General features: G+C 47.1%; 1 protein-coding gene and 1 non-coding gene across 2 annotated transcripts; both read left to right on the top strand.

Annotated features, from left to right (window-relative positions):
- The first annotated feature begins 727 nt into the window (after positions 1 to 727).
- Positions 728 to 19,392, top strand: Znf839 (zinc finger protein 839). Its single transcript, XM_042055400.1, is given in 15 exon segments — positions 728 to 815; positions 5,095 to 5,198; positions 6,154 to 6,383; positions 6,385 to 6,574; positions 6,744 to 7,101; positions 7,104 to 7,165; positions 9,076 to 9,082; positions 9,985 to 10,229; positions 13,187 to 13,279; positions 13,830 to 14,010; positions 18,334 to 18,440; positions 18,571 to 18,745; positions 18,748 to 19,266; positions 19,269 to 19,355; positions 19,358 to 19,392. Coding segments are annotated over 15 exon segments (2,481 nt in total).
- Positions 1,637 to 1,710, top strand: Trnai-aau. Its single transcript has one exon. It is a non-coding gene; the product is annotated as a tRNA-Ile (tRNA).
- Positions 19,393 to 24,114: the final 4,722 nt, after the last annotated feature.

Genomic DNA, 24,114 nt, shown 5'->3' with positions numbered 1-24,114 from the left:
GGTTCCCCCTAGCGTTCACCATTAGTCACTGCGTTTGGCGGTGTTCAAGCCTCGAGGGTGCTTAGTGCTGCCCCCGCAACCCGCAACCCCCACCGGGTTCCGACCAGACTCTTGGGAAAGCGAGCTCGAACTCCCAGTGTCTGCTAAGGTTCGCTTGGCTGAGGCTTTCTGGAGAGCACGACGTGGTGGGGGAAGAAGATTTATGGTATAAACTTGGAGATGAAGGGACTGTGAAGCAGATTGCAGAGACGTAGGGAAGCCTGCCCTCAGTGACATTAGGAGTCTTGCTAAAGTCTGGGGTGTAGGGAAGCGCAAAAGTCACGTGGCATCAAACTCACCTGCACCACCGTGAACACCTGATCCCCCCCCCCACACACACACCTCCCAAATGCCGGGGTTTTATACCGGCTAGCGCTGCCTCGCCCAGCTAAGTTATTTACAGGCTTGCAGAGACAGGTTCTGTCCGAAACTACGTCGAACCTCCTGCCTCTTCCTCACGAGTGAATGACCTCTCTGAGTTTGGTTTTAGAAGAATCTGTAAAGTGACTTATTCTGGACACGGGGTTACCAGGCACAAAATAGTTACTATTTTAGTCTAAGTCCGCGTTGTTGCCCGAATTTACACTAAAATGCTGGGGTGATGGCTCAGTCTTTTGTTTGTTTTATTTTGTATTTGAGGAAAGCTTATGTCCTATCCACTCCATGTATTACTTAGGAACGATTTATAATGGCATTTTCGAGCCAGGCGGAGGGGCGCATGCCTGTAATCTCAGTATTTGGAAAGCTAAGGGGAGGAGAATTGCTGCAAGTTGAAAGTAAGTTAGACCCTTTTGGGATGAAGTTGAATATCTTTCTAGCCATCGTCTGTCAGAAACTCTGTGGACAATGAGTACAAGCTTCATACAGACACTGGGGGAAAACGCTAAACTTTTGGACAAGAGAATGAAGGAAAACGCCAGGAGCAAATTTCTAAGATACGTAAGCTCACTAAGAAAGAGCTTCTGCTTCTGAATCCAGTCAAAATTAAGTCTTTAAGAGCAACAAATAAATAATCAGACAAGAAAGGGAGGAAGAAAGAACAAAAGAAAGGAAGGAAGAAAGGAAGGAAGGAAATAAGAGAAAGGGAGGGAGGAAAGGAGGAAGGGAGGGAGGGGAAGAGAGAGAGAGAAAGAATAAGGGAGTCGGGATTCAGATCCGCCAAGGTTCTAGCTGCTGCTGGTGACTGAATGCTGGGGAATTCGGTGGTTCTTTGCATTTGTCTGGATTTCCGTCCTCTAAGTTTGATTTAGCTATACTAAAGGCGCAAGTAGACCTAAAGGTTTCTGGCTGCAAAGATTGTCGGAACTCTGACCTGGGATATTTGAAAGTTTCCTTACTGCCGAGTCAGGCCTTGAACAGGCAGCTGGCATTTTCCTTGGGCAAGTCTGGGTTCTCTGTAGGAGGTCGCCATCCCAGGAGCCCTGGGTGACGGTTTTTCCTTCTGGTCAAGGGGTATTACACAGAAAATGAGCTCGGGTGAAGCGGTAGCACTTGGGAAAGCCTGGTGCTTGGAACTCAGGAGAGGAAGAGGAGGAGCCAGAGAGCGGGGCACAGGCAAAAACCTTGTAGGCGATCTGAGAGAGCTCTTTTCCCGTCTGGCCGGTTAGCTCAGTTGGTTAGAGCGTGGTGCTAATAACGCCAAGGTCGCGGGTTCGATCCCCGTACGGGCCAAGGTGCTTCTTTTTTACAAGAAATTTGAAAATGGAAGCGACTACCTATTTCAACTCTGAAAGTTGTCTAACCTCTTCCTGGGGAGTCGTAACCGGACTGTGCGTCACAGAAGTTCCTCCTGCTCCTTGTCGCCGGCCGCCGAAATCCCTTGCATGCTCTTTAGGACAGCATAGGTTAAGCATTCAAATAATCTGCGGTTCTTAAACGCTGCTCCTGTCATCCCGGACATTTTCCAAGGTTCTAGCTCCTCTGGCGACGCCGGTGGACCTCAGTGTTTTCGGAGTTCATTCTGAAAATGCAAGTCAAGACAACATTCCTGCATTCCGCAGGTATTTCCCGCAAGCTGAGCCGTCCGGGCAGAGTCAGCCAAGGAACGCTGCGGGGTTTTCAGAGATTGACCATAGATCTAGAAACCTTCCTCCCTCCTGTCAAAGATTTTCAGCTACCCACTTCTTCCTCTTGGTTCTGAATTTGGAGGCAGAGAACAGATTCCTCACAGAATGATCGAGTTTCTGGGCCGGTCAGCGCTGTTTAATTTAACAAACAAACAAACAAACAAAACAAAACAAAACAAAACAAAACAAAAAAACCCTCCTAGCTCCTATGTGGGTACAGGGGCTGGATTTTGTTTTCCGTAGCTCAGGCTCACCTTAAACACAAGATCCTCCTGAGAGCTGAGACTACAGTATGGACCTCTACACCTGGCTGCCCTTCTCAAATGTAGAAGAACTCCGAATTAGATAGCAGCAGCTGAAGTCTTGGTAAGTGCTTGAGATGTAGTAAGAGCTATGGATTCCATACCAGTGAGTAGGACTGTTGTTCTTACAGACAAAATGATGGATTATTGGCATCCGGAATAAGGTGTCTGCACATGCCGTGTCTTGGGTAATAAGTTCCTGGTTAGATCCAGGGACACAGTAGGGAGTGGAGCTGGGCACAGAGACTTGCTTTCCTATTCACCCTCACCTGACCATTGCCGTGCACCATGGGGGAGGGGCAATGATTCCTCTACTGTGAACTTGGCCTTCTGCACAGAAGGGTAGGGCCCCTCTAGCTTGTGCCTTGTGGATGTGAAACTGTGGTAATCAAGCAACAAGATCAGCTCAAGGAGTGATAACCTTCGTTCGGTTTTCATTTTTAGAGCTAAGGGATGAAGCTGGGCCCTGCTAGTGTCCGGTGACCTCTAAGAAGCTGTGTCCCAGCCCTTCTGACTGTGGTTTTTGACATGACTTTTCTGTAGTGAACATGGAAGAGATGGTGAAGGGATTGGCTCTTTTTCTTTTTTAGTTTTATTGATTTATTTCTTTAGTTAATATGTAAACTGTGTTCTGCCTGCATATACACCTGCAGGCCAGAAGAGGGCACCAGATCTCATCAAAGATGGCTGTGAGCCACCATGTGGGTGCTGGGAATTGAACTCAGGACCTCTGGAAGAGCACAGTGCTTTGAACCTCTGAGCGGCCTCTCCAGCCCCAGGCTTGGCTCTTTGATTAGAGTAGAAAGAAAACGGTTGTTTTTTTTTCCTTGTCACTGTGACTCTCTGATAACTGGATTCTGTTGTGGGTGAGGTGTCTGACAGCAGGAAGAATAAGCAGATTTCTGCCTTCAAAACACACATGGGAAGGTGTTCAGAACGAACCACTGTGGTATAAAGGTTATTTGGGAGTTTGGAGAGATGGCTAAGTGGTTAAGCTGTTCGTTTCCCAGCACCCATGTCAGAATTCTGGCAACCAATAGTTGCAGGGCATTAGACACTTTCTTCTGGCCTCCATGGGTACCTGCACACACATGACATTTACTTACACAGACACATGCACATAAATAAAAAAATAAACCTCAAAAAAATGCTTTAAGTCAGGCTGTGGTGGCATATACCTTTAATTCCAGCACTCAAGAGGCAGAGGCAGGTTGATCTTTGTGAGTTCTAGGCCAGCCTGTAGAACGAATAATAAAAACCCAGAGATGAAAATTGGGGTTCACCCTGAAGATCAGAAAAGCAAGACAGCCAACCACTGGCTCTTACCTCTATACTTCAGTCTGGAATGGTGACCCTGCCTCCAGGAATCTCAGAATGAGATTGTGTCTGAGAGCTGTCTCCTCCCGTCTTATATTCTCTTGGACTGAGATTTAAGGCGTCCACCACTGTGATTAAAGGCACGCAGCACTGCCCCGTCTCTAGGGCAAACTAGTGTGACTACTGGAATTAAAGGTGTGTGTCACCACTGCCTGGTCTGTAAGGCTGACCAGTGGGGCCGTATCTCCAGCCCCTGAGGAACCAGCTCAGGAGAGGTTGGCTTGCCCAGTGTCTCTCAGGCTCTACTCTAGAGCCTGTGTCTTCACCACACCGCTAAACATGGCCACAACTTTGGGTGACTGTCCAAGCAGCCAGCTGTTTCTGTCATTTCTCACATTTTTTTGGAAGTCACTTAATATTATTTCCTTCTCGTGTCTCTGAGGGAGTTGAAGTCTAGATAGTTATAGTTTTCTTGTTTATGAGACTTGGAAAAGATACTCAGTAAAGAAGTATAAAGTGTATAAGGTTGAGAGGTACTGAAAGATAGTTTTGGTAATGCAAGTTGTGATAGAAAGTAAATTAGGTAAAGTCTTTGAACTCACCAAGATGGAACAGATAATGGAGTATTTAATCCGAATTTGTCAAATGTAAATGGACTAGACATTGTTGATGTACTTATTGCCTGTATATATTGTATGTAGTTTTTGTACTTATTGTATATAGTTTCTCTTATGTTAGTTATAGCCTTCTTTTTTTTATTTTAGACAAAGGGGAACTATAGTGGTATTTTATTTGTGTTTCAATAAACAAAGCTTGCAAGGAGTCTATGAACTAGAGGAAGTGAGGCATGACACAGACGATATCTAGCCAAGGCTGAAACCTACAGACACAAAGAACTGAATACATTCAGAAAAAAAGGAAATAGTTTCTATCTCAGGACACAAAGTGCTGTTGAAAAGCAATATCTAAGCTAGATTTGCAAGGATGGATTCTGTCCGAAAATGCAGCAGCAGAGGAGAGGCATCATTCCAGGGTACAGTTGGCTAACTGATAGCAGCCAGGATGGAAGGCTCTGGCTCACCGTGGGAACAGTGGCCCAGGAGTACAAGTCAGTGGACTCCAGTCCCCAGCTTCCCTGCTCCTACTCTACAGACACACTTAAGTCCCACCAACACCTGTGCATGTTTCCACGCTTCTGTGAATCTGCTTCTCTTCCCTTAGACAAAGTATCCTGCATGCCTGACAAAATTCATTTCAGCCTTCAAGTACCTTAGAGATGATCTCTTCTGGGACATTCTCTGACACCTCTGTTATATCACCGTGACATTATTATCTGTCTGACCTGTCTCTGGAGACTTGTCTGCTTTCAGAATCAGCAGTGAAACTTTTGAAAAGACAGATCTGGGGGTTTTGTCCCAGGAGAGGCGATCTTACAGAACTGCAAGAATTGACAAAGGGCAAGGGAGATCTTGGGGTGAGATCAGGACTTAGCTGATGTTTATAAATGGTGGCAGAAGGACTTATGGACCTCTGCTGAATGAAATAGACACGAAACAAAGTATCAAGTGCTATTCCCACATGGTACACATGGGAAACCAGTCAGGATATCAGATCAATAAATTAGACCAGTTTCCCTAAAACAAGGGGTTGTGTGTGTGTGGGGGGGTGTGTGGTGTGTTCATTCTTATGATATCTACTGTATCCCAAGAGCTTGGAGAAATATTCTGGGTGTCTTATAGTGCAGTAAAACGAGCAATGGTTCTTGAAGATGTGCACAGTCAAACTAGCTGTCATTTCGTCACAGTGCTCCAGGAACTGGGGTGCACGGGACATGCACAGGACATATAGTTCTTCATATGCCATAATTACAAGGAGGGTCTGCTGTTTGTAATAGTGCACCAGGCATGCAGACACGGAGACATTCCAGCTTCCCTTCGGTGACAGTCCAGTCCTGAGTGACACTGTTACCCACCTCTCACTGGTAGAGGATTGGGTCTAGAGAGGACTGGCTGGTCTCAGATCATTGCAGCTACATCCCCAGCCTCTGGAGAAACACAAACTTGTCACACCTAGGGAATGCTACTGGCATCTGGTGAGTCAAGGCAGGGACACCACCCAGTAGCCTCCAGTGCACAGGACCACGAGTCCAGGGTTTTAATTTGTGCTGAGGGTATGAACCCATGGCCTGGTTGGTGACTGTCTCTCTCTGAAGACACACACACACACACACACACACACACACACACACACACACACACACTAAAAGGGCAGGGGGTTGTAGAGAAGGCTCAGGCTCACTGGTTAAGATTCTATACTATTATTTCAAGTGATCCAAGTTCAGTCCTCTGCATGCACTTAGGTAGCTCACAGCTGGGGGAGGGCGGGCTGAGGGCATTGTTTCTGTCTTCTGCATTCTTTCTGTGTTTAAGCAACTTGAAGCCATTTGTGTCAAGGTGACATCTGGTGACACAAAAATTAAGGAAAGGCCAGTGCCCCCTCTGGCTACCACCCAACCCAAAACAAGACCAAGTCAGCCACCTGGAAGAAGCTCCAGCCCGGGGCTCTGTGTCTCCAGCTCTCAGCTGCACAGGGTGCAGGCCCTGGGGAGGACTGGGTCACAGCAGCGCTTTCTCCGAGGTTCCCCTCAGCCTCCTGCTCCTCCCGCTAGTACAGAAGCTACTGCCAGCCCTTTAGCCAGTCCCTTTGAGGAGAGTCAAGGCCCCTCAGGCTGCAGATGGGCATGGTGTCACTCTGAGCCCTCTGGCAGCCTCTGGTACTGCAGTAGCGCCTGTCTCTTCCAGTCCAGCGTGTGTGTTCATTTCCAGCTTGCATACCGCACATACTGAGAAACTGAAGAAATCTTTATAATATTTATTTATTTGTTTATTATGTATACAGTATTCTTCCTGCAGGCCTCACTACAGATGGTTGTGCCCACCATGTGGTTGCTGGGAATTGAACTCAGGACCTTTGGAAGAGCAGGCATTGCTCTTACCAGCTGAGCCATCTCTCCAGCCCCCTGAAGAAATCTTTAAAGGTGAGAACACGGTCTGGACGGATATCCCGGCCTCCCAAGTATAAAGCCAGAGATTATAAATTCATCAAAACGGAGGACTTAGCAGAGGGGCACCTATCAGACTCCGATGACCACTCAGAGCTGAGCATGGATGAGGAGGAAGAACAGAGGCAGAAGCCGGGGCTCTTTGACACTGTGGGCTGCACCCTGAGGCCCAAGGCCTTTAAATGCCAGACTTGTGAGAAGTCATACATAGGAAGGCGGGGACTGGCGAGATGTTTTAAACTCAATCCAGGCCATGGCCAGCTGGAGCCTGAGATGTTGCTCTTGAAGAAAGCTAATGGGAGCCTGACCCTGGGAGCATGGGCTCAAAGACCAGAGGCCTGACTCCCCCCACACCAGCTGTTCTCTGCGCAGAAGGGGCAGTCAGCGGGGCGGATCCTGCAGATGACATTTCTGTCTGGCGATGGAGCCCTTATCTCTGCACCTTCCCCATCCTCCTTTAATTAAATCTTAACAGTGTCAGGTGGGACTCGGGACCCAAGTCCTGAGGGTCCCAGACACAACGTTGTTGCACGGATCGGAACAAGTGGGAGGTATGTGTCTTTTGCCCACAGGCCTACTTGGTGAGAACGTTTGGTGAACATGGCCATGATTGTCTAGATCTGGCCTGTGTGACTATTCCTCATGCACTCTTGGCTGTACTCAGATGCCATAGGAATGTGAGAAAGGTCAGGCTTGGGGCATAGTCCGCAGTGGGAAGAAGTGCCGGCTGCTGTGGCCTCTTTCCCACAGCAGGATCAGGGGCTTCTAAGGCGGCTGAAGCTGGTAGGCAGCTTGATTAACATTAGTACCTTGGGGGCTGGTGGAGCCCTGGGACAGCCTTGTGACAGGCTTAAAAATGTTATTTTGCGCCAGGCAGTGGTGGTGCATGCCTTTAATCCCAGCACTCGGGAAGCAGAGGCAGGTGGATCTCTGTGAGTTCAAATAAATAAATAATGTTATCTTGCCTTTAGCATTGGTGCCAACAACACAACTACCATTTATTTTATGCAGACATTGGGCAGTCCAGTCTTATTCTTCTCCTCCTCTTCTCTCCCTCCCTCCCTCCCTCCCTCCCTCCCTCCCTCCCTCCCTCCCTCCCTCCCTCCCCTCCTTTTCCCTTCCAGTTACTCTTAGTGATGAGGACTGCTTTCAAGGACAGAGCACACTGGGCCATTCCCTGGCTCTGTATATTTCTTTTTTTGTTTTTTTGAGATCCGCCTGCCTGTGGCTCACGAGTGCTGGGATTAAAAGCTTCGCTGCTATGCCTGGCCTCTGTACATTTTCTTTTTGCTTTATTTTTTTAAGATTGATTTATTTATTATGTGTACAGTGTTCTGCCTACATGTATGCTTGCACGCCAGAAGAGGGTACCAGATCTCATTACAAATGGTTGTGAGCCATTTGTGATTGCTGGGACTTGAACTCAGTACCTCTAGAAGAGTAGCCAATGCTCTTAACCTCTAGGCCATCTCTCCAGCCCCCTTGTTTTGTTTTTCAAGACAGGGTTTTCTCTGGCTGTCCTGGAACTCTCTCTGTAGATCAGGTTAACTTCGAACTCACAGAGATCTGCCTGCCTCTGCATCCCGAATACTGGAATCAAAGGTGTGTGCCACCACTGCCCAGCCCCTGTGCATTTTCTTAATGATCAGTCCTACTTGAGATTCCTCAAGGAGGCCCAGAAGGGTGATTGATCAAGCCCAGGTTCAGAACTTCTAGATCTCAGTTCAAAGTGGAGTCAGGCCAAGTCTTCTGACTTCAAAGCCTACACTGTAGACCAGGGTTCTGTGCCTTTCATAGATGGAAAACTCCAACCTTATTATTTTTCTAATTTTGTGTGTGTGTATGTGTGTGTATGCATGTATGTGTCACCTGATACGGATCCTGGGAACAAACACTGGTCTGGTGGTGGCTGTGTGTGCTCTTAACCACTGAGCCATCTCTCCAGCCCTGGAAAACTTCAGCTTTTGAAAAGCCTTTCTGAGCTGAGTGGTGGCAAATACCTTTAATCCCAGTGCTTGGGAGGCAGAGGGAGGTGGATCTCTGTAAATTCAAGGACAACCTGGCCTACATAGAACTAGTTCCAGGACAGGCTCCAAAGCAACAGAGAAACCCTGTCTTGAAAAACAAAACAAAACAGAAAGGCCATTCTGTTTCTCGAGCTGTCCTGGGGCCAGGGTGGTATCGGAGAGCAGAAGGATTATTGAGCTGAAGACAGAAGCAGTGAGTGCCAGGTGCTCTCTGTCTCCATCTCTTTGCTTAAAAGTAGGACAGAGATTTATGAAGACAAAAGGAATCCTGCCCTTTCTCAGACAGGGAGAGCAGAGGCCAACCTCTGAAGACAGCTGTAGATCGTCTGCCTGGAGACTCTGAACCAGGGGTCTCCATGTGAACAAACTCGAATAACCAACCCGAATCTGGAAATAAAAAGACAGAAGAGAAGGAGAAGAGGAAACGTGCTCTTCTTTGAGTTAGGTCTTGTAAAGGGGCAACCCAGTTTAATGACATGTGTCTTGGCTAGTGGGATCTGTACTAGTGTTGGGAATTCTGGAAGGCTAAACTGATTCATCTTCCTTGGCGTGGCCTCCGAGCCCAGTTCCCAGTTTACTTCGCTACAATGTTTCCACCTGGTGGCTTCCTTCTTCTTTTAATTAATTTTGTTTTACGTGTTATGGGTGTTTTTTTTTTGTTTTTTTTTTTTTTTTTTTTTTTTTTGCATGTATGTCTGTGCACCATGTGTGTGCATTTTGTCCTTCGAGGCCAGAAGAGGCTGTTGGATCCCTGGAACTGGAGTTACAGATGGTTGTGAGCAACCATGTGGGTGCTGGGATTAGAGCCCTGGTTTCCGGAAGGACAAACTTGGAAGAAAAACCCAAGTCATCTCTCTCACTCCATGGATTCCATTCTTTTTTGTTGTAGTTGTTTTATTTTGGTCTTTTGAGACAGGATCTCACTATGTAGCTCTGACTGTCCTAGAACTCACTACATAACCAGACTGACCTTGAACTCACAGAGATTATGACCTCTGTCTCCTGGGTGTTGAGAAAGTTAAAAATGTATCATTAAGGTTAAAGAGTGTTAACTAAAGAAAAATAGTGTAGAACTTTTTTTTGCCATTGACTGGACATTTTACTACTTTAAGGTTTTCATGATGGCATATAATGCATGATTTTTCAAAATCTCATTTTGTTTTATTTTTGAGTGTGCAACACTATCTAGAATGGTCAACCTGAAGAAGCTGAAGAGACACTGGTACCTGAGCCAGAAATTAGAAGTCCCTCGGCTCTTCTGAGACCAGAGAAATGCCTAGAACCTAGGAATGGAAGTTGGGCAAGTCAGGCAGAGTTCAGCACAGCCAGACTCCAGCAGAGCAGGGCTGTGCAGCCAAACAGCCACCCTGCCGCATCGGCAGGGCTGAGCCTCTCCAGGGGAGCGCAGCTCGGGGAGGTAATTTGCTATGATACAGAGTTTCTTGTTTGTTTGAGACAGGGTCACAGTGTGTAGGCTTCTGCTAGCCTTGACCTCATAGTCTTCTTGCTTCAGTCTCCTGAGTGCTGGTGATACAGGCCTGGGCCACCATCCCTGGCTCAAGGTCATATTTCTGAAGTTAAAAGTAAAACACCAACACCCTAGCCTTGTGTAGTGGTACACACTGGAAATTCTTGGGAGGTATTACTAGACATTTCTCTCCCTCCTGTCAGTTCCCAAATAACCACTCTGAGGCTTAATATCAACTACAAACTGTTTTTACTGGTGACTCAGGCTTATTACTAACTAGCATTTACATATTAACCCATTTCTATTAATCTGTGTATTGCCACATGGCCGTAGTGTTACCTCACATTTTGCTTCTCCAGCGGCTGCTGGCATCTCCCTGACTCTGCCCTTTTTCTCCCTTTATCTCAGTTTGCATTTCCTGCCTGGCTCTATTCTCCTGGCTATTGGCCAAATCAGATTCTTTATTAACCAATGGTAATAAAACATATTCAAAGTTCATACAGAGACATCTCCCATCAGGGAGGCTGAAGCAAGAGGGTTGAGAGTTCCAGGCCATGGGGCTAGAGAGCTGGCTCAGTGGTTAAGACTTGGGTTTCTAGAAAACGGTTTTCCTAGAACATGTCTTAGACATAATGCGGTGTTACAGCTTGCAGCTTTGCTCCATTCCATTTGTGTCATGGCAACCTTGAATGATCGACTGTTGAGACTTGAGGTAGAACCTGTGGAGTTAGTGGTGGTGAGAATCAGCACCATTTACAGAGCATCGACTCCACTCCCTCCCAGGTTTCTGCCGAGCACCGCGTCAGCCTCCGTTCATTTATTTTGCGGTGGTCTCCCACCTTAACAGATGCGCAGCAGAGGCCCAGGAAAGCAAGTTGCTCAGGTGGCTTCAGGCAGGAGGCGGGGCCAGAACTTGAGTCCAGATTCTTTGGTGTCAGGGGCAGTGAGGCTGGCCCAGGCTTTGCACAAATGGCGGCAGTGGGACTGTCTTCCCGACAACACCCTCTCGTCCTCCAGTTGAGTGGCTGCTGTGAGCAGGGGCACTGTGACTCTTAGATGAGAGCCCCCCAGCCCAGAAGTTCACATTTATTTATATATGATCTGTGCCCATGACGTATGGGGCCCAGTTCTGGTTATGGAGGGACAGTGCAAACAAACTAGACATAGCTGCCACTCAGGAACTAGGGGGAGTGGCAGCCAAACCTGTTGGTTGACAAACTGTCAGGTGGATGTTCTCCCTGAGTTAACACTAGAGATGACTGCTTTCAAAAACTTGCCCAGAAAGTCATGGCAAGGTGACACCTTATAAACCAGCTTTCCTGTGCATCCACAGAGCTGAAACCACAGGTTGCTCTTCTTTAGAGCTTTTGAAAGTTGAAGTTAAACTGATTTATTTAGTGCATGTGCGCGTGTGTGCTCCATGCCTGCATTTACTACATGCAACTGTGGAGACTCTCTCCTTCATCTTTCATCTGGGTTCTGGGGATGGAATTCATGCACCAGGCTTGTGCTGCTGAGCTATCCTGCAGGCCCTGTAGTTAAACATTTTTGTCCTGCCAATAAGCTTTTTCTTTAGCTTTTCTGGTCCTCTTAGGTTTTGGCAGTTCCTGGTTACTCTCTCTAAGCCTGGGCCTCATGGTCTCCCTGCACCTCACTACTTGGTGTTTGCACCTCCTGATTAGACCTCTCTCTGGGACCTCGTGTCCCTCATCAGAGAACTCGCCAGCGGCTGGGCATGTGGCGCACACCTTTAATCTCAGGACTTGAGGCAAAACAGGCAGATCTCTGGGACTTTAGCCAGGGCTGCAGAGTGAAATACTTTCTCCAACCAAACAAGCCCTGAAACCAATCCTCGCCAAGACCAATCCCCCCAAAGAGAAAACTCTGTACCTGGGTGGCCTGTGTAGTACCCTATCTTCCATGTGGTGGAGGGTGTTCGAGCAGGTTCCTGTCTAGCCCTGGGATACAGAGGGCCACTAGTGCTCAGGCTAGAAGCCTTCTTATTTCTCTTCCTTTTCTCTTCCTTCCCTTCCTCTTTCTTGTTTTTGTTCAGTGTTTTGAGACATTATTCACTCTGTAGCCCAGGCCGGCTTCAAACCCCCATTATGGAGCCCAGGCTGGCCCTGACAATCTTTCTACCTGAAACCTTCCAAGTGTTGAGATTATAGGCTAAACCACTACCCCTGGTTCTGCCTCTTTTCCCTGCCCTATAACCAGCCTACCCCACCCCACCCACCTCTTGGACCTGATAAGCTCTCTCCCTGCCACTTCTGCCACACCTTCCTTGTTAGCCAGTCATCACCTTCTCCTTGCTTTTATGCTAGTGTTGCCCCTTGCTGCCGTGCCCCCTGCTGCCCCCCTGCTGCCGTGCCCCTGCTGCTCTGCCCTCTGCTGCGGTGCCCCTGCTGCTGTGCCCCCTGCACTGCACCCTTCTTTCCTTATACCACCACCTGCCCAAGCTTCCCTCCAGCACCAGGTACTGTGATGCATCCTGTAATCCCCAGAGGCCTGAGGCAAGAGGCCCATTTGAGGCTGGACCTTGAGAATAATTTAGGCAACGTAGCAATACCCCACCTCTAACAGAGCATAACCTCTTTCCAGATGCCACCATTGGAAGCAATCCAACTCTTTGGTCTTCTCCCAGCCTAACCTGGGCTGCTTTTCCAACCTCCTGCCTGCCTGCCAGTCCCTGGGTGCTGTCTGCAGCTGTGTGACTCTCCTCTGCACCCGAGTCAGTGCACTTGTGGTTAGCTGCTACGCTGGGGCACCGTATCTGAAGCTAGAACTGACCACGGTGTTCTGCTGTCAGACAGCAGCATGAAGCTGCGTACAGCTGGATCCTGGGGGTCTTTCTGCCCGACTCACACCAACTCCAGTTGAAGGTGGCCAACTCTTTGTTTTGGCAGGCTCTCCAGCAGTGTGGCCGAGAGGAGCTGGTGGAGTTGGTCCTGCCTCAGCTGGCTCAGGTGGTGACCCTGTATGAACTTCTTGTAGTGAAGGTAAGTGGCTGTCTGTCGTATGTCAGGTCAGAGGGTTAGTTGAGTATAACGTGAGCTGGCCTCCCTATTTACTTTAGAACTCACCAGGCCATTTGGAATAATTCATTTTCCTTCTCTAGGACAGAGCTAGAGAGAGCTCTGGCGCCCAGAGCCTGCATGTGTGGGTGTCTCAGCCCCTGTCACTCCCTTGACTATTTTAACTTTGTGTAGGGAGATAGGTGCGGAAAACCGTGGTGGCCTTAAGAGGTGGGAATGTGCCCTTTAGGAGCTAGAGGTGCCTTTTTGCCAACTGTATGCTTCCTGTGGGGTAACCCTAGTCCCAGAGTTTGTGGCCTTCACCTTCAGGGTCTGTTTTCTGGCATCCTACCCCCAACCTGGCCTCTCAGAGCTGGGCGTGGTGGTGACACACATAGGCACAGCTAGGAAGCGAAGGAAACGCTGGCCACTGCCCTCTTGGGGTGAGGACCTCAGCTCCCTGTCTCCAGGTTTATTTTCTGCTTTCTGTGTCATTGCCTAGGTTTACACGCTGCTCATTTTCACCCTCACAGAGGTCGAGAGACGTCCTGGAGCAAAGCCTTTCTTTCCTGCTGTGTACAAGGGGTTTGAAGAGTTGCATGACGTGGTGAAGAGAATGTGTCAGGATTACCTCAGCAGCTCTGACCTGTGTCCTCAGGAGCCCCTGGAGATAAACAATGATGAGTGCCATCTTGAGGGGCAAAGCTTTGCTCTTAGTTAGCTGAAGGAAGGAGTCTGTGAACAGGGAGGGTGTTGCTAGTAAGACATCTTCATATTTAGCCACTGTGTGGCTTTGTCCTGGCAAGTGAAGTTTTGTTTTATTAATATAAGGGCTATAACCTCTTGTTCCAGAACACTGAAAATTATAATAGTTCAAAGAAAAGTGAGACCACCACAGGGCTAACTCTTTTTTCTTTTTCTCTTTTCTTTTTTTTTTCTTCTTTTTTCTTTTTTTCTTTACTTTTTTTTTTGGTTTTTCAAGACAGGGTTTTTCTGTGTAGTCCTGGCTGTCCTGGAACTCACTCTGCAGACCAGGCTGACCTCAAACTCATTGTCTCTGCCTCTCAAGTGCTGGGATTAAGGTGTGCACCACTGCCACCAGCTTCTTTCTTTCTTTCTTTCTTTCTTTTTTAAAACAAACTTTTTATTAGATTTATTTTATTTTTGTTTTATGTGTATGAGTGTTTTTACCTACATCTATGCCTGTGCTGCATGTTTGTACCTCGTACCCAGGGAGTACAGAAGAGAGTGCTGTATCCATTAAGACTAGAGTTACAGGTAGTTGCTCAGCCATCAGGTGGGTGTTAGGAAGGCCCCAGGGCCTCTGCCAGGGCAGCAGGCACACTTACCTATGCTCTCTCTGTGGGCTGGTTTCCTGTACATTAGAGGGCTAGTGGTTATGTTTGTGGCTATTCTGACACAATTCTTATTTCATCACCCAGCTGCCTTTGGCTAGATTGAGCTCTTTTCAAAACATTAGTTTGGGGCTAATAGGATTATTAGCTTGTTTTGGATAAACTTCTTTTGGAACTCAGCCCTGGCCCACTGTATGTGAAACAAGCCCCCTCACCAACCCTGACAGACCTGCACCCGCCCCTGGGTCTTAGAGTCCTCTTCTCAGAAGACTTAAGTGGTACTTTCTTACTTTCTGGCCCTCACACCGCTGCCAAGGATCAACATAGTCTCCTTTATTGAAAACTCAGTTACACATGTAGCGTGAATGCTTAGAAAGGCAGTATAGAGGCCTGAAGAGATGGCTCAGAAGGTAAGAGCACTTCTGTGCTTGTAGAGGACTCAGGTTCAATTCCTAGAACTCACATGGTATCTCACAATCATCTATAACTCCAGTTCCAGGGGATCCGATACCTTATTCTGACCTCCATGGGCAAAAGGCATGCACATGGTGCGTATGTGAGCTAAATACTCATACACTAAAAATAAGTAAGTCTTGAAAAGAAAAAAAAACCGAAAGACTGTGTGGCCCCTAGCTGCGTTTCCTTCCTACTAACCTGATGGAGCTGCCTGTCTGCAGTGAGTAGGTGCTGACATGATACTGATTTCCATGGTGAGCTACCACAGTCTGGACTGTAATAGGATGTCTTAGTTACTTTTCTATTGCTGTGATAAAACACTCTCATCAAGGCAACTTATTTTAAAGAAAGCATTTGGCCGGGTGGTGGTGGCACATTCCTTTAATCCCAGCACTCAGGAGGCAGAGGCCTGCAGATCTCTATGAGTTACAGGACAGCCAGGGCTACACAAAGAAACCCTGTCTTGAAAAGCAAAACAATAGCTGGGCAGTGGTGGCACACGCCTTTAATCCCAACACTCGGGAGGCAGAGGCAGGCGGATCTCTGTGAGTTCGAGGCCAGCCTGGTCTACAAGAGCTAGCTCCAGGACAGGCTCCAAAGCTTCAGAGAAACCCTGTCTCGAAAAACCAAAAAAAAAAGAAAAAAAGAAAAAAAGAAAAACAACAAAACAATAAAAATAAATAAATAAAAAGTAAAAAAAAAAAGACATTTAATAGGCTTCTGGTTTCAGAAAGTAGAGGCCACGATGGTGGAGCAAAGGCATGACAACAGGAATGGCTGAGAGGCTCACATCTTGATCTGCAGCAAGAGGCAGAGAGGACACTGAGAAGGGCATGATCTTTTCAAATTTCAGGCCCATCCCCAATGACACAGCTCCTCCAACAAGACCACACCTGATGTAGGTGTGTCTTCTATCTATCTGATGATTTCATTAGTTAATTAATAAAGAAACTGCTTGACCTGATAGATTAGAACATAGGTGGGTGGAGTAGACAGAACAGAATGCTGGGAAGAAGGGAAATTAGGCAATCGTCATGCCTCTCCTCTGGGTAGTCGCCATGACTCTCCTCTCCGAGATGGATGCAGGCTAGAATCTTCCCGGTAAGCCACCACCTCGTGGTGCTACACAGATTACTAAATATGGGTTAATCAGGATGTGAGAGCTGGCTAGTGAGAGGCTGGAGCTAATGAGCCAAGCAGTGTTTAAATGAATACAGTTTGTGTGTTGTTATTTCTGGGGCTCAGCTAGCTGTGCAGGGAGCTGGGTGGTGTTGTTATTTCTGGGGCTCAGCTAGCTGTGCAGGGAGCTGGGTGGGATGAAAAGCAGGCCTGCCCACAGCTCATCACTACACACACACCCTAGTCTTTCTCAGACAGTTCTAGCAACAGGAACTAAGAAGTCAAACATGAGCCCATGGAGCCATTCTCATTCAGACCACAAGAGTTGGTATGTGCTGGTTTGAGGATTTTGGTGGCTGGGGGAGCTGTCATTGGTCACCACTGTTCGTCTGGAGTTTTTTATGTAGAGAAGGATGACCTTGGACACTAAAAAAATTATTTTTATGTGTGGGTGTTCTGTCTACATAAATTAGGGTTTTGATTGAGATGATATCCCTGTGACCAACACTTGAGAGAAAAAGTTTATTTCAGCTTAGAACTCACATCCCACCTCTGAGGAAAGCAGACCAGGAAACTGGAGGCAGGAACTGAAGCAGAGGCTATGAAGGGGTGCTGCTTACTGGCTTGCTACCCATCAATTGCTCAGCCTATTTTTTTTTTTTTGTTTTGTTTTGTTTTTTGGTTTTTTGAGACAGGGTTTCCCTGTAGTTTCTAGAGCCTGTCCTGGAACTAGCTCTTGTAGACCAGGCTGGCCTCGAACTCAGAGATCCGCCTGCCTCTGCCTCCCGAGTGCTGGGATTAAAGGCGTGCGCCACCACCCCACCACCGCCCGGCTCAGCCTGTTTTTTTTTTAATTAATTTTTTTTAAAAGAAAACAAATGTTTTTCATTTTACATACCAATCCCAGTTCCCACTCCTTCCCCTCCTCCCATCCCCTCCACCTACTCCCCTACCCCACTCCCCCATCCATTCCCAGAGAGGGTAAGGCACATTGCTTTTGGGAAGGTCCAAGGCCCTCCCTACCATATCTAGGCTGAACAAGCTATCCTCTGGAAGAGCAGCCAGTGCTCTTAACCTCTGAGCCATCTCTCCAGCCCCACACCTATTTTTTTTCTTTTTTTTCCAGCAAGGGTAAATCACATGTTTTGTGGGTTGCTCAGTGGTCCTATTAGCAGGCACCAGATGTACCCAAGTCCATTACTTTTAGGGGCTGGGGATCCCTTCAGCCCGATTTGAGAGAACCTTCTGGTCTCTTGGATTTTGTCTCTAGCTTCCAACACTTTATTGTTCCATGTTGATGCCCATGTCATGAGTTGTTGGGGTCTCCTGGAGTCCTTTATTAACTAAGAGTTACTTCATAGTGGTGTCTCAGGCTAGTAGACCCCGGCTTGTCTGCGAGGTTGGGCAGTTAGGTCCCAAGGACACATGTATCAGTGGCTTAGCATCTGAGACATGGCTGCACTGAACATGTGAGACTTAATACTTGGAAAGAAGGCATTTTCGCTTTAGTTCTGGCTGTAACCAGATCCTCTACTAGGTACTTTGAACATACAGCATTGCCGATACTCACATGTCTTTACAAAGACTTACCAGCACTGCCTGATTTCTGGCCTGATGCTAGGGTCTGCAGTAGAAGAGGCCTTGCCCATTTTAGAACTTCTATGCAGCTCTGCCCGAGGGGAAGGCAATTGTGATGGGTGACAACAGTGACCCCTCTGGCACCAGTCTGGAGCACTGCCCCTCCTTAGTCCTTTCTTTTTTAGCTTCTGTACTTTGGAGTTAAGTGATCTGTCTCACAGTTCACTTCCTCTCAGGAAATGGTCCTTCAGTATCTGCATATGTTCTACATTCCTGGGGCCCAGTGACAGGGTCCTTGACCTCGAGACAAGGTTCTTAGCTGTTCCAGATGGATAGGTCATCTGGAAATAACCTTTCAGCTTTTCCAGGGGTGGGGTTGGGCTGGGGGTTGTCTGTGGGTCTGTTTCGAAAGGCCCCTCTTACCCTTGAGCTCCCCTCCAGAAACCTGCTCTTCTTTCATTCAGTGAAGTCAGCCTGCTAAACTCTTTTGAACACAAAGATCATTAATACAAAATCTACCTTTCTGAGTAGATATAGTAGCCAATAAAAACCTGCTGCCCAGCCCAAGTAGCAAAGAGAGCTGCATTGCTGCTTCTTTGAGGGAAGGTCATTTGGACCAGCTCATCGTAGTGATGAGTGTGTGACTGCTGTTTTTCTCAACTATTCAGGTTCTGTCTCTGCAGCCACTGAGAACCCTTCTCCCTGCTCTGAGGGACGCTCTGGGAAAATGGCTCCTGCTACTCAGGGAAGTAGCCTGTGGGCCAGCAGCTGTCGGTGATGGCATCTGCTGACTTGGAAGCCAGGAGTGTCTCTGCAGATCCTGATCTTCTGTGTCAGGATGTCAGGAGGTCAGCTCTTTATTCCCAGGTAGCAGAGCCCAGAGGGCTACCCCCCCCAGCCCAGTCGTCAATGTTCCCTGAAGAGAATGCTCCAGAACACATGCAAAGCAGGATTCTGAGGACATCCAGAGAAGCAACGGTGTCTGTGGTACCCCATCATCAGGTGAAGGAGTGGAGTCCCTGCTTCTTGAACAATCAGGAAATGCAGAGGCAGGAGACCTCAGAGTAACGAGCCAACCCCACTGCAGTAGGCAACAGGCCAGCCCCAGCCATGCCCTGCCTACAGAGGCTGCATCCTTCCCACTCCAGAAAACCTTGCCTATGGATGTCCTGCCAGCTGCCTGTGTTTCCAAGACTATGCCCGAGCCAGGGCCTCATCCTGGACCAGATGGATCACTGCCCACTCATGGGGGTCCCAGTGTTGGAAGCGAAGCTGGGAACGTAAGCTGGTTCCTCTCTAGGATGGAGGCAGATAGCCAGAGAGAGCTGTGGCCGCTGTGGGGGAAGCCCTGGCTAGCTTCTGAGATTTCCCATCTATGCCAGGAAGTGTTGTCTCAGGGACGGGAGCAGGTTTCTATTCGGACTTCCAATGGGCTTACTTTGTCCCGTCCAAGTACTTCAGTGTCTCAGAAGAGAATGTTGTCATAGTGACTAACGCAAAGGGTTCTATCGTGAGGTTTGGCCCGCGGGAAGGGGTTGCTTTTGAAGCAATAGAGGCTTCCACACTGTGGAGGCAGAGCCCTCTCAGTGACCAGGAGTCAAGTCAGGTGTGTGTGTGTGTGTGTAAGTATAGGATGTTGTTTTTTGGGGCAGAATGGCCTTGAACTTGATTACCTAACAAAGACTGGCCTTGAACTCCTAATCTTCTTGCCTCCATCTCCTGAATGATAGGGTGACAGGGGTGTCCCACTATGCGGGGTGGAACTTTGAGCTTATATTTGAATGGATTTTACTCATAGAAGGTCTGTTTCAGGCAGTATATATTTTTCTAATGTGAATACTGATACAAATGAGCTATTTATAAAGGATAATGTCTTTTTAAGGAGTTCATCACTACATATACATATATATATATACACACACACACACATATACATGCACGCACACACACACACACACACACACACACACACACATATAATTTGTTGTCTGTTTGTTTTTGGAAGCAGCCAAGCAAGGCTGGCCTTGAACTCCTGATCCTTCTGCCTCAGTCCACGGCAGATATAGACCCCTCTTACACAGCTGTATAGTTTGTTGGCTATTGAGTTAAGGCCATCCCACTTTTACTTGCCAGCCTTGCTCCCACTTCCGTATCATGCCTCCCCTACCCTCCTGGTGACGTCCTCTGCACTTTTGGATTCAGGTAGAAAACCTCAGAAGCCAGCCATTTGGGCAGCATAGTAAGAAGTAAAACAGAAAGTCCTGTCTGTGTTCTTGGTGTCTATGGGGACTGAACCCAGAGCCTTGAAATTGCCCGGCGAGGCTCTATCACTGAGCTCAACCCTAAGACAGTCTCACTAAGTTGCAAGTCTGTGGCCTTCCTGTGTTAGCATCTCCAGTAGCTGCAATGATGGGCTAGACAGCCAGGGCTTTTGAGAAGGGACTCACTCTGTAGCTCTGTCGTGAAACTCTCTACTGTTGTCCTCTCTCTAAAGGTTGCTGCCTTTTAAGCTATGGCTATGTTAGTCAGCATTGCAACTCCGCAGCTACCAGCAGTGGCTAGGCCGCAAGAGCCACAGCCTGAGGTTCCCGCAGGCACTGACTCTTTTAATGCTTTTTTGATTTCCATTTGACAAATGCATTTTTTGATTTTTTTAAAGTTAAGGCATTCTTCAAATATCCAGGCTGGTTTATTTCAACAGTCCCTCTTTCAAATCGAGGTCTCTTAGAAGCTGTCCTTTGCTTTTTAGCAATCAGAAAATTCAAAATCAGCACAATACAGGATCTAGACTCCCTGTTTGTATTCCATCCTTACGTGGCTTTTTTTCTTTTACATTATTTTTACTGTCTCTTTAAAGACTTTGTTTGTCTGTCTATCTATCTATCTATCTTTTTTTTTTTTTTTTGGTTATCTATCTATTTTTAAGACAGGGTTTCTCTGTAGCTTTGGAGCCTGTCCTGGAATTAGTGCTTGTAGACCAGGCTGTCCTTGAACTCAGAGATCCACCTGCCTCTGCCTCCTGAGATTAAAGGCGTGCACCACCACTGCCCGGCTGACTTTATTATTTTTAATACTTATTTCTTTCTATGACTGCCTATACCCATTTTCTTTCTTAAGCCTGCACACATTGTAAAACACACTGGAACCTGTCTAGAGTTTTTTCTGTCCTGACCTCTTATGGCATATCTTTAGCCTTTCTGAGCGTGCTCTAGTAGCTGGCTCTGATTACTCTCAGGTTGGGCTGTGAAAGCCAACCCTAAAGCTGGTGGAGGATTCCTGGCTGAGAACTGCAATAAACCTTCCTAGCTGTGGAAACCAGTACCTGCATTGCTATAAGTAGTTTTTATTTAGCTTGTCATTTCTAGTTTCTATTTAGCCCTGCCTGCTGAATGTCTTAAAGGAGCCTTGCACCCTTTTTTCCCCCTAAGTTTTCTCAGGCCCTACATGGAAATATGGCCCCACATTGGGCACCATAACATTCTGTGACATTTTTTTTGGGGGGGGGGGCACCACCCAGCTCCCAGATAAATCTCACCCAGAGGCTTATTCTTAGTTATGAATGCCTGGCCTTAGCTTGGCTTGTTTCTTAAATTATCCCAGCTACCTTTTGCCTCTGTACTTTTATATTTATTATGTATACAATATTCTGTCTGCTTGCATGCCTGAAGGCCAGAAGAAGGCACCAGACCTCATTACAGATGGTTTTGAGCCACCATGTGGTTGTTGGGAATTGAACTCAGGACCTCTAGAAGAATAGCCAATGCTCTTAACCTCTAGGCCATCTCTCCAGCCCCCCATCTTTCCCTATTTTTGTATTCCATTCTTCACTTCATTCTCTGTGGCTTGCTGTGTAGCTGGGTGACTGGCCCCTGGTGTCCTCCTCTCTTCTCTCATTCTTCCCAGATTTCTCCTATTTATACTCTGCCTGCCAGCCCTGGCTATCCTTGTTCCTGCTTGTTATTGGCTATACTGCTCTTCATTAGACAATCAGGTGTTTTAGATAGGCAAAGAATCATAGCTTCACAGTTAATTAAATGTAGCATTACAAAGATAACACACCTGATAATAATATTCCCCAATACACTACCTAGACCAGACTGGCTTCAAACTCAGAGATCCACCTGCCTCTTACTTTTGAGTGGTGGGAGCAAAGGCATGCACCACCATGCCCAGCTTCCTTCCAGTCCATCCTTTATATGGATTCCAGGGCTGAAACTCAGGTTGCCAGACTTGCATACCAAGTACCTTTAACTACTTAACCATCTCACCAACCCACCACTTAGGTTTTATGTTCACCACTTTTTTTTTTTTAACCCTCTAAGCCTGGGTCTTGCTATATGTCAGGTTGGCCTTGAACTTAGGATCCTAATTCTGCAGGGTTGGGATGTCAAGCTCTATCTACTTGGATTTTCTTGATGAGGAAAAGACTTTTGTCTTTTTTTTTTGTGATTTACTGGCTTCTATAGAAACCTGAAGCTCATTGAAAGGCCAGGCATTTTGATGTCCCAGCTGTAAAGTATAATCTCAGGATGTAAGGGTGTCCATGGCTATACTGTGGGCCAAAGGGAAGGCCACTTGTACACATTAGACAGGAGCATTGGTTCTCAGCTGTCCTCTTCTCATCCCTGGCACTCTTAGGAGAGACCAGGGACACCTGAGATAATGCTGCAGGGCAGAGCTGGGGATCATGGCTGTGCCTTGTGCAGGTCCTGTGCGTAAGCATGACTGCTGTTCCCACAGCCTTTGCAACATCCCCAGGCACTTCCTGTTCTCTCAGTAGATTGCAGGGCATATCGTAGGGTAAAAAGGCAGGTTTCCTAGCAGGAACTGGGGGCATCCAAGTGGTTTAGGCAGAGCTGTGTCCTGTGGACTGGGCCACTTCTCAAAAGCCCAGAGCTTCTCCACTGTCTAAATTATTAATCTGCATTTGGAGTATGTCGACATTTATTATATTATCTTCAATACTTTCTGATTTGCCTGGAAATGCTTTATAATAGCAATTTAAAAAAGACAGCCCCCCTTTTTCTCAAGGTATTCACCATGAATTCATCCTCAAACCCTCTCAATCCAGTTCAGGTAAATTCCAAGCTTTTTATTTCCTTCTCTGCTAATTGGGCAGGATTTGAGATTGTAGAAGACATATTTGTGTGACTTTGTTTAACTTGACGTGCTAGATTGACCTCTGATGACATCCTCGTTCTGTCCTGATACAGTACTCTGCAGAATCAATATTTTGTTTATCTTTAGTTCCTTTATTTCTGCCTGTCCTTGGCAGTATTGATCTTTCCATTAGCTCTTTTGAACAACTTGCTAATGGGTGTCTGGGGAACAAATTACCAAGAATACACAAGAGCTGGACATGGTGTGTCCATAATCCCAGCATTTGGGGAGCGGAGTTATGAGTATAGTGATTCTGAAGTCATTATGAGTTCTCTATCCCAGGATACCTTAAAAAATATCTAAGAGTACATACTACTCTTGGAAAGGGCTGAGTTTGATTCCTAGCATTTGTTCAAGCTGGACAGCTCACAACTGCTTAAAAGATCCAGCTCCAAAGGCTTGTGTGGGTACCTCAAGCTAAACAGATACACAGGTCCCAGATGTAAACAGTCATGATCACTGGAATTTTTATGGGCTTGGCCCATCATTTCATGCAAACAGCAGCAACTTTTGGTAAGTGGTTTTCACTTCTATGAAACTAAACTCAGTTAACTCTACAGGATTAAAAAATATATATATTTAAAAATATATCGATTTATATATATTATAGAATACATTTTATATATATCACTTCAGCCATAGGTGAGCGCGAACTGGTCTCCCAGAGGACTCGAGTTTGGTTCCTAACAACAAGGTCAAGTGTGTGGCAACCACCTGTAAACTCCAGCTCCAAGGATCCCATGCCTGTTTGTGCTGTCCTGGTCACCTGTATTCCAGCTCCAAGGATCCCATGCCTGTTTGTGGCTGCCCTGGTCACCTGTATTCCAGCTCCAAGGATCCCATGCTTGATTGTGGCTGCCCTGGTCACCTGTAAACTCCAGCTCCAAGGACCCCATGCCTGTTTGTGCTGCCCTGGTCACCTGTAAACTCCAGCTCCAAGGACCCCATGCCTGTTTGTGCTGCCCTGGTCACCTGTAAACTCCAGCTCCAAGGATCCCATGCCTGCTTGTGCTGCCCTGGTCACCTGTAAACTCCAGCTCCAAGGACCCCACGCCTGTTTGTGCTGCCCTGGTCACCTGTACATGTGGCACAGGCACAGTAAAAATAAAATCTTAAAAAGTGACATGATTTTTAAACCTTAAATATTTATGG

This window comes from Arvicola amphibius, chromosome 7, assembly GCF_903992535.2.
Source record: "Arvicola amphibius chromosome 7, mArvAmp1.2, whole genome shotgun sequence".
Taxonomy (NCBI): Eukaryota; Metazoa; Chordata; class Mammalia; order Rodentia; family Cricetidae; genus Arvicola; species Arvicola amphibius.
The sequence above is the reverse complement of the archived record's forward strand: the minus strand, read 5'-3'. Positions and strand labels throughout refer to the sequence as shown.